At 38.8% G+C, this 13,490-nt stretch overlaps 1 protein-coding gene across 3 annotated transcripts in view; it reads left to right on the plus strand.

Moving 5' to 3' along the window:
• The window catches only part of SORCS2 (sortilin related VPS10 domain containing receptor 2), a 536,859-nt gene that overhangs the window by 459,871 nt on the left and 63,498 nt on the right, over positions 1–13,490 (plus strand). For all 3 annotated transcript variants that reach the window (XM_036381659.2, XM_036381658.2, XM_036381660.2), the window contains exons 11-12: positions 1,240–1,342; positions 10,499–10,575. In XM_036381659.2, the coding sequence (XP_036237552.1) occupies positions 1,240–1,342; positions 10,499–10,575 (180 nt within the window). The remainder of the gene's footprint in view (positions 1–1,239; positions 1,343–10,498; positions 10,576–13,490) is intronic.

Raw genomic sequence — 13,490 nt, forward strand, 5'->3', positions numbered from 1 at the left:
TGCATTGCTTGAGCTGTGGTTCCATAGGCTCTTAGTCCAGTCATCATGCAGAATGAGGAGTCAGTGCTTTCTGGTGCACTGCATTTCATATTTGAAATCACTTTGACACAAAGAGGGCACATTTCTTGTGTGTCAGCCACACAACCCAGTTCAGGATAATCATGGCAGTCATTTGTGTCTGGATATATGGGGCACATCATGAGTCAAACACAGATTACCAATAATTTTTCTCTTTCCATCTCTTCATATTTTTGTTTCATAATAAACCAAGGTAACCTTTGGTTCCCTGTTAAAGGGAACTCCTGACAGTTGCTTGAAAATGAATACCATGGTAACTTGCATAAAATATTCCTTTCTTTTTGTAAGATGTTATTTCTGTTTGTTTAGATGTCCCAAGTGCCCATAGTATTTTATTATTTGCAAGGATTTACTGAAAGCCTTATATTTTTCCCACTGACTCTCTGCTCCTGCAGACTCAAAGCTCTGCATTTGTGGGCAAAACAAATGCTTGTAGTCCTGCCACTGCCAGAGATTTACTCCCTCTCCCCATGGCAGAAGTGAAGGGCTGGAGCTGCTGGTTCACTTTTGGAGAGTTCAAGGCTGTGCTGCAGGGCTCCAGCCTGTGGGGTCTGGTGCAGATCAGTCTGAGATGAGTGGGACAATGGCACTGGCAGCAGCTCCCAGGCAGAGCTGGCAGCTGGCTCCTGGTAAAGCTCCTGGTCACATTGCTGTGAACAATATGACCTTTGAGTGCACTGCACAAAGGGCAAGAAGCAGTAAGTTGCTTAGCAAGGAGACATGATGTGTCCTAAATTCATTATGCTATTTTTCAAACCACTTTTTTACTAAAAAAGGCATTTCAGCCCAAACAGTTGTTTTTAATAATAATTTTGCCATTTACCTGGGACCAACAAACATGCAATACTTGTTGCTGTTAGTTAATATTTTTAAGCAATTATGCAGTCAGAAGGGGGTTTGTATAATAATGCTGACTTCCTTGAGTTTGGAAATCTTTTTGTTGAGACAGTGGCACACTATGCAGACATCACCAGAAACTCTTGATATAAAGTGAAGACCGATACTTCAGACTGGAATTTGGCTCCATGGGAAGCAACCATTCTTCTTCTTTATGAAGACATACATTGCTGAAGCTGCTCCCTGTCTGGGCTTTCATTTATTCTAGGAGCATAAGTGATAGCAGTGATTTTTAAACCTGTTCTCTGCTTCTTCCCCCACAAGCCTGATTGTCACCTCCACCTGCATCTGCGGTGGGCAGACAACCCCTATGTGTCAGGCACAGTGCACACCAAGGACACTGCACCAGGGCTCATCATGGGGGCAGGTAAGTCCATGGCATTGCTTTTTAACACCTGAAATCTGGCAGGGATTCTTTGGAGATGAAGGCTTTGGATTTGTAAGAATACCATGCTAAAAACATTGCCAAAATAAGGCTTTCCTGCAGAATAATCCTTTATGATGAAACAATTCAATATATAAGTTAATGGAAGGCCCAGAGTTGCATCTTCTCAGACACAGATCTATATCAGATCTAAATCAGTCACCTGGGTCCATCATGCTCTGCTGTGCTGTGCTGTCCCTCCTTCCCCATTAATGTGCTCTAGAGGTGTGGTGATGGCTGAAGGACATGTCCTGCTTTCTTTTTCTCTGGAACTGATGTGCAGGCCCTTCAGCATCATGAATAACCCAGAAAAACTAATGGAAACAGTGGTCAATCCTTTGTTCTTTAAGCCTGGATACGGATAATTTGTCTTGTAATTTTTATTAATTCCTTTCTGCCTAAAGAGAGAGGAATTGAAAGAGGCTGTGTTGGGAGTGATGCTGGTTGTGGCTTCTCCATTATAACTTACATATGGAGTTATGTCAGTATGAAGTGGAATTTAATAAAGGAAATTCCATTGCAGTGTTGAGCACTCATCAAGAAAAATATTCACATAACTCAGTTTTGCTTTGTATCTTTGTAACCCATCTCTTCATTTTATTTAACCTTCTGTTTATTTGTTTCAAAATTGTCTAAATGTTAACGATACTAAGAGCTTTTTAAAATTGTATTATTTTATTCTTATGTTATGGATAATGTTTAGGTGAAATGCACACATGTAGGCTTCTCTTTTCATAAAAGTGCATCTGTTTTTAATGAATAATGGCTTCTACTTTATCCTACACTAGTCTCTGACAAACAGCTTACTAAGTTGAAAGTTTCCTGAGAATGTCAAGGTGAGAATATTTGGTGCTTTAAGAGAATGACAGCTGCCAGTACTGGTAATTTTTTAATATAACTGAAGACTTCAAGTTCTTCTGTAATGTAAAGCGAGTTCAAAGTATTTTACCAGAGACAGATCTATCTGGTGAAATGCTGCTGTGTTTTTATTGATACAAATGAGACTAAGAGTTTGTGCAATGCCCTTGTAGATAGATTCCTGATATGTGTTCAGGTCAAACCTTATGAATTCAAATGTTTAAAAAAGTATCTTCCATTTCAAATATCTTCTTTTTTCACAAAGGCACTCAAAATGTAAATTCTTAATTTGAATCTCATCATATCATGCTTAAATGCCTTCCAGTAGTAAATTAATCAGTGAGATTTAATTTGTTCATTATTCCTATTTCATTTTTCTTTCTCTTTGCACTGTAATCTGATGTGTTGAACAGATATTTGTTGAGATGTTTGGTTGTTTTCTTTTGTCTGGGGTTTGTAGATGTTTTTTTAAGTGCACTGTTCTCTGAGACCACATTAGGGAGGGCAGCTTGTAGAAAAGTAGAAGAGTATTTTGCCCTTAATTCCCTTCTAGAACAGGGTGACATTTATCACTGTGACATTGTCTTACTCTGCAAGGTAGACAACTTGTCAACAACTTTCCTCAACGTGATCAGGAGGGAGTGGTTTTGATAAAATCCTGATCTCAGGAGGAACTGAACTAATATGTTAAATTTGACTTGCCTGTGGAGCAACCAGTAATGTAATGGGAATGGTAGAAGGCACCCTTGCTCAGTTCCAGGCCACCTTGCTGTTATCTACCCACCCCCTGGGAGGGGTGCTGTGGAAGTGGGAAAAGTTTGAGTGAAAGAGAGTGCAGTGTATCCTTTTTCTGGTAGAAGAAAAACATCTGTAGCTGAAAACAGAGCAAAGGGATCTATTTTGGAGCCTTAAAAATACTATAGAGCAACTGCATCCCCTTGCCAAAAGATGAGCTGAATCAACTCTGATTTGGACTTGCATTTACATTATTTGGATGCCCAGGTCATCTGGATTCAGTGCATGTGTTCAGTCTTATCTGGCAAACCTGATACCCTTGTAAACTTACACTTCTTATCAGAAATGTTTACATAGAGTGAGCTTGAATTTCCTTTGGCCTGATCCTTGAAACTGATAATCCTATATGTTGATTCAGAATCCTGAATCAACATAAGTATTAGGTTCTTAGGAGATCCAGGAATCAGATTATTTGGGCCACATCACACACTATTGGAATTTTACTGTTAGATTTAGGGAGATTACATCTTCTGGAAATGACTGAAGATGAGAGGATCCATGAATGTCAGTTTATCACAGCATGTCTAGGAATCATCAGTGCCTTGTGCTGTAAAAAGCAAAATTATTCTTGGTGTGAAATAGGTAAATAATTGCCAACAGAGAGAGGGAATTATTAATACTCTGGCAAAATACTGTACAGTGACATTATTAATACAACTGTGTACAATTCTGATAATCAATTTTCAGGACCAGTGAGCAGGTGCTAAGAAGGTCTCTTTGGCAGTTGATGGAAATAGAGAATATTTACAAGAAAACCCCCATTAGATGAAAAACTAAAGGACACTGAAGAATATGCTTTTTTTTTTTCCTGGCAGGGTAACCACAGGGTAGAAACAAACAAGTGATGCAAACAAGTGGATAAGAACTGGAAATATGGTTTCTAAGCATAAGAACCCTATCAATAAAAAAGCAAAAAAAGAAAAAAATCCCTTTAAAAAGTGGATTTTGACTTCTTTCTGGGAAGCTTATACAACACAGCTGCTTTTGATAATGGAAAAGCTATTCCGTGATTTAAGTAAAGTTTTGATATGGAAAATGCTGGAAAAATCAGAGATCAGAGACTCCTGAATATTGTTTTAATTTAAAAAAAGGAATAATTAACTGGTGAACTGCATTTAACACCTAGAAAATTGGGAAAATTTAACATCTTTAATAAAATGATAAAATTGCATCTTTTTAAACTCATGTTTACAAATAAAAACCCCACTCCGTTAAACTTGCATAAATAGTTCTAAGGAACTCATATTTTTAGCTTCTGTCTATATAAAAATTGTTCAGACAGAATATTAAATTTTGTAGCTCCATACGAAAGTGGTATTTTAAATAACTGCTTTGCTCCCTTTAAGAAATGCAGTAGGATTTTGCATTTACATTTGATTTTTGTGCATTTTAATCTTGGCAACGACTTCTATTTCTCACAGCATTAGCTATGAAATGTGTGTCAATTGATGTGCAAATTTTTACTATAAACTTGCTAAGGACTTTTCTATGAAAAATGTTTAGAGAAGTGTAGCTTTTTCAGGTGCTAGTTTACAATAATTGCCTGCTTAGCTTCCAATCCAGATGGCAAATCAAGCAAGCAGTAAATTTTGCACATTCACACAAATTGAGGAAGTGCTGGACAAGTTCTGTTTACTTTTTCTCATATCAGGGCCAAATATAATTGCATACATTGTGGTGAATTTCCATCATTTTTCACAGAAGTAGCACACTAGGATGCCTCTATCAAAAAAGGGTAAGGGAACAGGGAGATGATTGAGCATTTTCCAGCACATTTTGGAGTGAACATCTTGAAATTCCTTTAAATTTTTGCTACATTCCTCAATTCTGATTCCCCACTCCCTCATCTGAGCACATCTTCAGCTTGCCAGGCAAAACTGCGAGTCTGGGAGATTTAAATACAAATTGGTTGTATGTTTGTTCTGTACTGTGACTACAAGATTGCAAACCATGAAATTTTAACTTATTGTGCATGGCCCAAGGGCATGTTACAGCTGTATTAATTACCAGTAATCCAGGCAAGGCACATCTCTCTTTTTGGAGTAGGTGTCTGCCTCTATGCTTCATTTAAATGATTGGAAAAGATTTTCCATATTAGAAGGATTATCTAAGCATTGCATATGGGGATTATTTCTTCTTACTGTAAACATGTCCAAAGTCACATATAAAAATATGGGTAAACACAGTGATAACTAGCACTTGAAACATGTAAATTCGTGGTAAATTTTAAATGAAATAATCTTCCATATTTTTTGTGATCCAGCAAGAACCTGCCAAAATGCCCAACTCTCTTGAGATCTGTATTGAGAGCTGTGTTTCTCCCAGCTATATCACCTTTCCAGAGAGCTTTGCTGGCCACCAGACATCACTGGAAAACATTGATTTCTTTTACATCCCTGTGCTACCAGCTGCTAAACTTCCATGTGCAGAGTTACAGAAAGCTTGGAAAACAGCTATGTTGAACAGTAGTTAGTGCCTCTGTATTCTAGTTTTTGGTACTGCCACCCTGCTAGGATGGAACACATGATTTTATGCAGTTACTTAAAATCAGCCTTTACTCAGGACAAGTGAAAAAGCAAAAGAAGATTTCATGTATCCCAAAACACAATTTGAAAAGGTTTCTAAGAATGCAAGTAAAGGAAATGAAAAATTACTGTTCTTAATCAAAAACTGGAAAAGGTAGGCCAAAATATTTCCTTTTGCTTCCTGAATAGAAGCAGTGTCAGAACATAACAGCAGAGCAAAAAACTGACTCAAGCAGAGTCCATCTAGCAGAGTGTCCTGGCTGTGTTGGTGGCAAAAGCCTTTGGGAGAGTGTTTAAGGACAATTCAGGCGTGTATCATCCCCCAGGCATTGGAGTAGACACACAAATGTGTGTCTTATTAGTCACAAAAAGAATACAAAATATTGTAAGAAATATTTGAGAAATTTCTGTATTACAAACAAAACTTGCTGAAACTGGATGGCAAACACTCTGTGTCACTCTGTGTCAGAGGAGTTTTCAGGACACTCAGTCATGTTAGAATGGTACCATTTGTAGCTGTGGCTAATAAAGCCTTGGCATGGTTTAAGTCCAGCCAGCACCTAAGCATCACACAGGGAGAATGGGGGGAAGGGAATTGGGAGGGTAAAAGCGAGGAAATTCATGGATTGAGAGAAGAGCATTTTAAACAACTGAAATTAATAATAATAATAATAATAATAATAATAATAATAATAATAATAATAATAATAATAATAATAATAATAATAAATTGAAATTAAAGGAAAAATGAGAGAGAAAAATGAAATCCAAGAAAGGGAAGTGATGTAAATAAAAACAGTTGCTCACCTCCAACCACCTGGTGCCCAGCCTGTCCCTGAGCAATGCCCCTGCACCAACCTCTCCCCCAGTTTACTGCTGAACATGCTGACACTTGGCCTGGAATATCCCCAGGTCAGCTGGGCTCATTTGTCCTGGCTGTGCCCATTTCCAATTCCTTGGGAACCCTCTGCCTCCTTGCTGCTGGAGTGGGGTGTGGAGCAGAAAAGGCTTTGACTCTGTGTAAGCGCTGCAGGACTGAAAACACCTTTGTATTGTCAACAACACCTTCTCAGTACAGGTCCAAAACACAGCCCTGTACCAGGTGCTGTGAAGAAAATTCACTCTACCACAGCCCCAAAAAGCACATGCCTGCAGCTGAGTCCCCATTCCAGTTGCAGTTGCTTTTTCAGTATGAGCCTGAGTTGCCTTCAGTGTATTAGATTACATTTGCTTGTTCCCCCAGATGGATTTTGAGATCTAACACAGACACACTAACATGATAAAAAAGTTTCCTTGCTGTAGTGGCACACCTGAGGAGTTACTGCAGGTATTTACAGCTGTAATAAGAAACACATTTTGGTGTGGCCCACCAGGCAATGTAGCACACTGATATTTATGGGGTGTGGTACAATCCAAACACTTCAGGACATGGTGGGAATTGTACTTAAACATTGTTGTCATCCAGTCCTGGGCTGGTCATAATTGTGTCTTTCTCACCTTCTCCTGTCACTTGGTCACAGTGTCATTTTGCTCACATGTTGTTGGGTGCCACACTTACCACAAATATGTTTTATAATTCTCCTCAGATATGTCATGGAAAGCTTCAGAATTTCTTGGTTTTTCTTTGAGTGCTGCTGTGGCTTTGCAGTCGTTTGTTTGCGGTGTTATTAATGTCAGGATTTTTTTGCATTTCATTTGATGTGAATTGGAGCTGTTGTGAAGGGGTTTATGGGGTGCCATTACACACACTGTGTTAAGTTAGCTGCTTTATCCAGTAACACAACACTCTACAAGGTAGCTAGGGCCTAAAATTATGCACTTTATTTTAAATCTCAAAAAGAACAAAATGCTCCAAATCTTTGAAGTTATTTTTTATTAGCATATTGAAAAATAAAGTTAAAACAATGTAACTTTTTAACTAGAGAAAACTCATAACTCTTGTGTCACACATGTTAAATAGAAAGGTTTGCTAATAAAAGTCGGGCGAGTTCTCTTGGATCTTTGAAGGACTTGGTTTTATTCCAGTTCTATTTTTTCAGGCTAACAGCTTTCAGTGTGGCTTTTCTGTGGCTTATAAAATTTATGCATCATTATGTGTTCCTGTGGAAGTTTCCTTCTGTCTGTCACATGTCAGGTTTGGCTGCATGGGTGCTTCCCTGTGCACTTTGCAGGAGCCTGCCTGTCTCCCGTTTGCTGCAGCTTTCCTTCTTTTGGCCTTGCCTGCTTTTTCTGTCTGAATCCACTGATGCTCTTTTTCAGCAGGCCATGGTCTATGGTACCCACAGAGAAAACTCAGCTGCACTTAGAAGTTTTATCCTTCCTTACAGAAAAGTAAGGAAGTTTTATGTTTGGGGATTTTTTTTCTGCTTGAAGACTTCATTTTACAAAGTTTGCAAAATTACGTAATGTAATTGTTGTTCCAAAAAATCTGGAAGTAGTGAAAGCTACAGCCTTCATTAATGACACAATTAAACATTGTGTCAACAATCAGCAGGTCCTGCATGCACCACTTCTGGGCTTCCCCCCTTGGCCCATCGATGGACTCTTTTCAAAGGTCAAATATCACTGAAGTCCTTTTTCCCAAAGCAGGGTCCCAGATTCTATTCCTGTTGGCATCAGTTGTGGTTTAGGCAGAATGAAAAGTCTCTGGAATTATAACTGAGCCCACCAACTCCTTTTGGTCTTTTACCAAGAAAAGACAGTAAAGGTAAAATCAGAACTAGGAGAAGTCACGTCTGTCTTTTAACAGAGCTGCAAGTACAATGTTGCTAATGTCATTACTAAATCAGCTGGATAGAAAAGGCTTTTTAATGAAGCACCAGTAGATGCTGTTTAGTTTACAGAGCAATTTTCCATTAGCAAGGCAATTTACCACTGAATTCTTTAAAGTGCAGATCCCTAGCAATGCTCAAAATAAAGACCTACTCATGCAAGTGGAATTCAGCAAGTGGTGAAAAGAGGTAGAATAAACAACATTTATTCAGGAGCAAAACTAACACTGCATTTATTAAAGTTATCTGTGTAAAGAAGAGTGTAGACTGACAGCAGTATGTTAGATTCTAGCAAGCAGATAAATATTTCTGTTTTCACCTGTCCTATAGAAAACATTCTGTGATTAACTTCAGTAGCACAAGAATATGTCCATTTGCAGGTGATATAGCAGTGAAAAGTATAACAGAGTAAAGTAAGTATAGCAGAAGAAATGTATTTTGTATATGCAGTTTATCAAATCTTCCTTCCCTTCCTTCAGCCCTGAGAAGGTGATTTCTCATTCATATCTCCTTCTAGTGATCAGATTAATCTTAAAGCTGAATTTGGGGAGAAAATATAACTGAATTAATGTCTACAGCTTTCCTTTTGGAACTATTTCATTTGGTTATATTCATGGGAGGTCTAGGTTAGATATCAGGAAAAGGTTTTTCACCTAGAAGGTGATTGAGCTTTGGAACAGGCTCCCCAGGGAAAGGGTCACAGCATCAAGCCTGACAGAGTTCAAGAAACATTTGGACAATGCTCTCAGGCACATGGTGTGATCCTTGAGGTGTCCTGTGCAGGGCCAGGAGTTGGATTAAATGATCTTGATGGGTCCCCTCCAACTCAACATATTCTATGATTCTATGAGCAACTAAATCTTTACTGAATTATGTGATAAATTAGAGAATGTGGAGTGTGTTGGAAAGATGAAAACCCAAGAAAAGCCCAAGAATGGGAAGTGGCATCTTCTGAACTGTTAGATGCAATTTAAAGGAATTAACTGACTCCTATAAATTCCCTGATTCAATATAAGTATTCCGTCCTGTCTGGGATGTATTTAGGATTAAATGAGGTAGAGTTATCTTATCCAAGAGTGGAGCACATGCACCCTTGATGGTCTAAATAGAGTGTGTATTTTGGGCAGTGGGTGCTGTCATTCCTCTTGGGAACCATTCAGCACCAGTAAGCACACTCTGTATAAACAGATCTGGTCTAGTGATAAAAAACCAGCTATTTATATAATACACAAGTGAAATTTCATAGTGCTGTTCTAATCTCAAGTGTTTTCTTTCATCATCTCTTCTGCTTAAGAGGATCTGATAATTTTCGTCTTATTTCTACAGTGAAAACATTCAAACCATATATTTAAGTCTAAATCCCCAGGAGGATATCATTTAGAAGGAATATTGTGCCATGCATGATTCTCCTCTAGAACATTAAGCTGCCTGATGGTTTAATAATTCGCTATTTGAAGTACTGCATGTTAAAAGATGGAGATCTCTGTATTTGGGACTGCATCTGCTATCATCTTCCCCAAGTTTAACACTTCTGTTAACTTTGAATTCAGTTAACTGAATTATCCTCAGTGCTATTTGTCAGTATATTCAGTAACTTTCTGCTTAATATTTCGGTAAATCAAATAATTCTGCTTTCAATTCTTTTGTATTTACTCTTTTTCAAAAGCCCTATACCCTCTTTTTGTGTTGCATATTTCACCAGATTCCAGTCTAGCTACCACTTTATCAAGCTTTAAAGATAAAATATTTCATTTTAACAGTTTGAGTACAATGTGAATAACTTTACAGTAGATTAAGGTTAAAGCTTCTGAGTTTATGGGTGTTTCATATTTACATCTTGAATACATGTTGTTTCATAATAAATTTTCAGCATGCAGCAACAAAACTAAAATGTTGGTATTTTGGTATTAGAATCAAGCCTCATTGCTTCCACCTATGGACAACTTAGCAATGGAAAGGAGAACTTTGAAATTGTACATTTGTGTTCTTAAAGGATTTAGCTGGTTCTACCAGAAATGAAGTAAGCCTGTTCAACTGTGTTTGGTTCTTGCTCTGACCTGGAAACTTCTTACTCAGACTGGCATCAGGGCTAGATCCAATCTCTCTTGCTCATGTGGATGCAACCCTTGTTTTCTCCTCTTTTGTGACAGGTAACCTGGGGTCCCAGCTGGTGGAGTATAAAGAAGAGATGTACATAACATCTGACTGTGGCAACACGTGGCGTCAGGTAGGAGGCATAAATCATCAAAGGAACCTGGAAATAATTCTAATGCCCCAAATGTGATGAATTATGTAATGCTTAACTAATCTTTAGATACTCACTCTTTTGAAGGAGGTGGTATTATTATCTCCAGTTTGCTTGGAAACTAAGAGATTAAGAAGGTGATTTTCTAAGACTAAAATTGATCAACCTGTCAGGTTCTGCTGAAGTTCAAATATTTTGGTCTCTTTAAAGATTCTGTAAGTATCTTATGCAAAAAACATAGTGTCTGTTTTGGTTTTTAATAATTTAAGTAATCTTCCTATGCTAATGATGAAGTGGACTTGGACTAGATCTTACAGTACAAATATTCCGAGCTAAGAGACAGCTTAGGTACAAGGGCAAAAATTCTTCTGCTTCAGTCTGAAAGTTGTTACTAAAGCATAAACTTTTTCTTCATTGAAACGGAGACAGTGAAAAGATATTTTCAAAAAATAATAAAAATTTTTAAGTCTTTTGGCATGATTTAATAAATTCATAAACTACAAATACCAAAGTGTTAAAAAGAGAACAGTGATATCATAATGCTACTTGAATTCTGGATGGCTTTTTCTTCCACTGGCAGTTCAAGTATTTCACCTTTCTCATGTGTTGTTTCCTAAGCTGCTCTGTCTCAGTGTGGTGGCTTTGCCCTGGCTTGGTACCAATCTCTCTCTGTCACTGCTCTCCTCAGCTGGACAGGGGAGGGAGAACATAACAAAATCTCATGGGTTGAGATAAGAACTAGGAGAAGTTGGTCACCAATTACCATCAGAGGCAAAACAGACCCAACTTGGGGTGTATTTATTTGATTGCCAATCAATAGCAGAGTAGGATAGTGGGAAATAAACCCAAATCTTACACCACTTCCCCCTACCTCTCCTTTTAATCATGGGCTCAACTTTACTCATTAACTCTCTACCTGGTGGATCTCTGCTCGATCCTGGGGCTCCGTGGGCTGCAGGTGGATCTCTGCTCCATCCTGGGGCTCCATGGGCTGCAGGTGGATCTCTGCTCCATCCTGGGGCTCCATGAGCTGCAGGTGGATCTCTGCTCCATCCTGGGGCTCCATGAGCTGCAGGTGGATCTCTGCTCCATCCTGGGGCTCCGTGGGCTGCAGGTGGATCTCTGCTCCATCCTGGGGCTCCATGGGCTGCAGGTGGATCTCTGCTCCATCCTGGGGCTCCATGGGCTGCAGGTGGATCTCTGCTCCATCCTGGACCTCCATGGGCTGCAGGACACAGCTGCCTCACCATGGGCTGCACTGGGGGCTGCAGAGGAACCTCTGCTCTGGCACTTGGAGCACCTCCTGCCCCTTCTTCTGCACTGACCTTGGTGTCTGCAGGGCTGTTACCCTCTCATATCCTCACCTCTTCACTCCTGTTGTAGTTGCTGTTGTGGACTTCTTAAATACATTATCCCAGAGGTGCTGCTGCTGTCACTGATAACGCAACCTTGAGCTGAGTCAATGGACCAGTGGCATGTCCATCTTGAAGCTGGCTGGTGTTGGCTGTAGGATGTGGGAAGGCTTCTCTAGAAGTGTCTCAAGGAAGCCACCCCAGTAGACTAATCTGCTACCAAACATTGCTGTGCAAACCCAATGCACTCAGCATAGGGGTATTTTCTTTCTCTATATATGTATATAGCAACAATACACAATATCATATAGATTCTACTTATAATAGATATCCAGGATAAAAAAAAGCACCCTCAAAGGACCAAAGTGTTTTCAAAAAATAATTTAATTTCAGTTAAAGTAGTGTCGTAGTGTTCAGCTGAAATAAAATTTTGTTATTTTTTTAGAACCATTAAGTGTGAAAATATTCTCAGTAGTGTTACTGGCTGAACTTGGGGAATTTGAGGTTAAAAGAGAAAAATACAGACAGTTTCTTATATTGCTATGGTAGGGTTCCATTAGTACTCCATAGAGCACTTTTAAAAGAATTAGGCTATTATTGTAATGATAATGTCCTTTGATGTTTAAAAGATAAAATTTTATACCAAATTCCATTTTGAAATCTAGCGTACAATAAATAGGTGTGTAAATGCAAAAGCCTTCCAGGATTTACAGTGGGTACTGGGTTGTTTAATACTTTTAGAGGCCTCTCATAATTTCTTGTCAGCATTTGCCAAAGTTTTATAGTTTTTCTGGGGTGAAAAATAAGAAGAAAAGAGGAATGAGATCAAATTAATATTTTCACTGCTTTTTATTTGTAGAGACACGCAGGTAAATGATATATGTTGCAACTTGACCCTAAGGTGCCTATTTATGCTGTAAAATCAACCACAAACCAATCCCTCATTGTGACAGTCAATGTGGCAAACAACATTGCTAGCTTTATTTTAATTGAAACTCCTATGAAGCCCTTGAAAGAGCTTACTAAACTCTAATATCTGTGATCAGAATGAAACTGTAGATTGTTTTATGTATTTCATGGCCTCACTGTGCACAATTAAACAATTCTTGCAGAGGACAGAGCACATTTCCTGTCTCTGCTGGAGTTTTTACAACAAAAGAGAAGGCTTCAGTCAGGTGATATAGGAATTTAGATAATTCAGTAAATTGCAGGTCTTGTGAGCTGGTGAAATCCTGTGCTTTGGCACAACACTTTGTCTAAGTCTCAGCCTTGGAGACTTTGTGGTTGTCATTAATGAGGGCCTGGCACCTTTCTTACAAGCTCACATGATGCTACTGAGCTGTGTACAGAGGAGGAGAGGAGCAGTCTGTGCTTCTGTATAGGGACAGAGAATGAGGAAAAGCAAACATAAGAGACTTTGGGGAAAATGTAGTGCACGGAATTAATTAAACCTTTATTGACATAATAGCAGTATTGGTTCATAGGACTGTGGATTAGAGCACTGTGGGGAAGGTCAAAGATGCTGTAATTCAATGGTGTGCTCTG

This window comes from Molothrus ater, chromosome 4 (assembly GCF_012460135.2).
Source record: "Molothrus ater isolate BHLD 08-10-18 breed brown headed cowbird chromosome 4, BPBGC_Mater_1.1, whole genome shotgun sequence".
Classification (NCBI taxonomy): Eukaryota; Metazoa; Chordata; class Aves; order Passeriformes; family Icteridae; genus Molothrus; species Molothrus ater.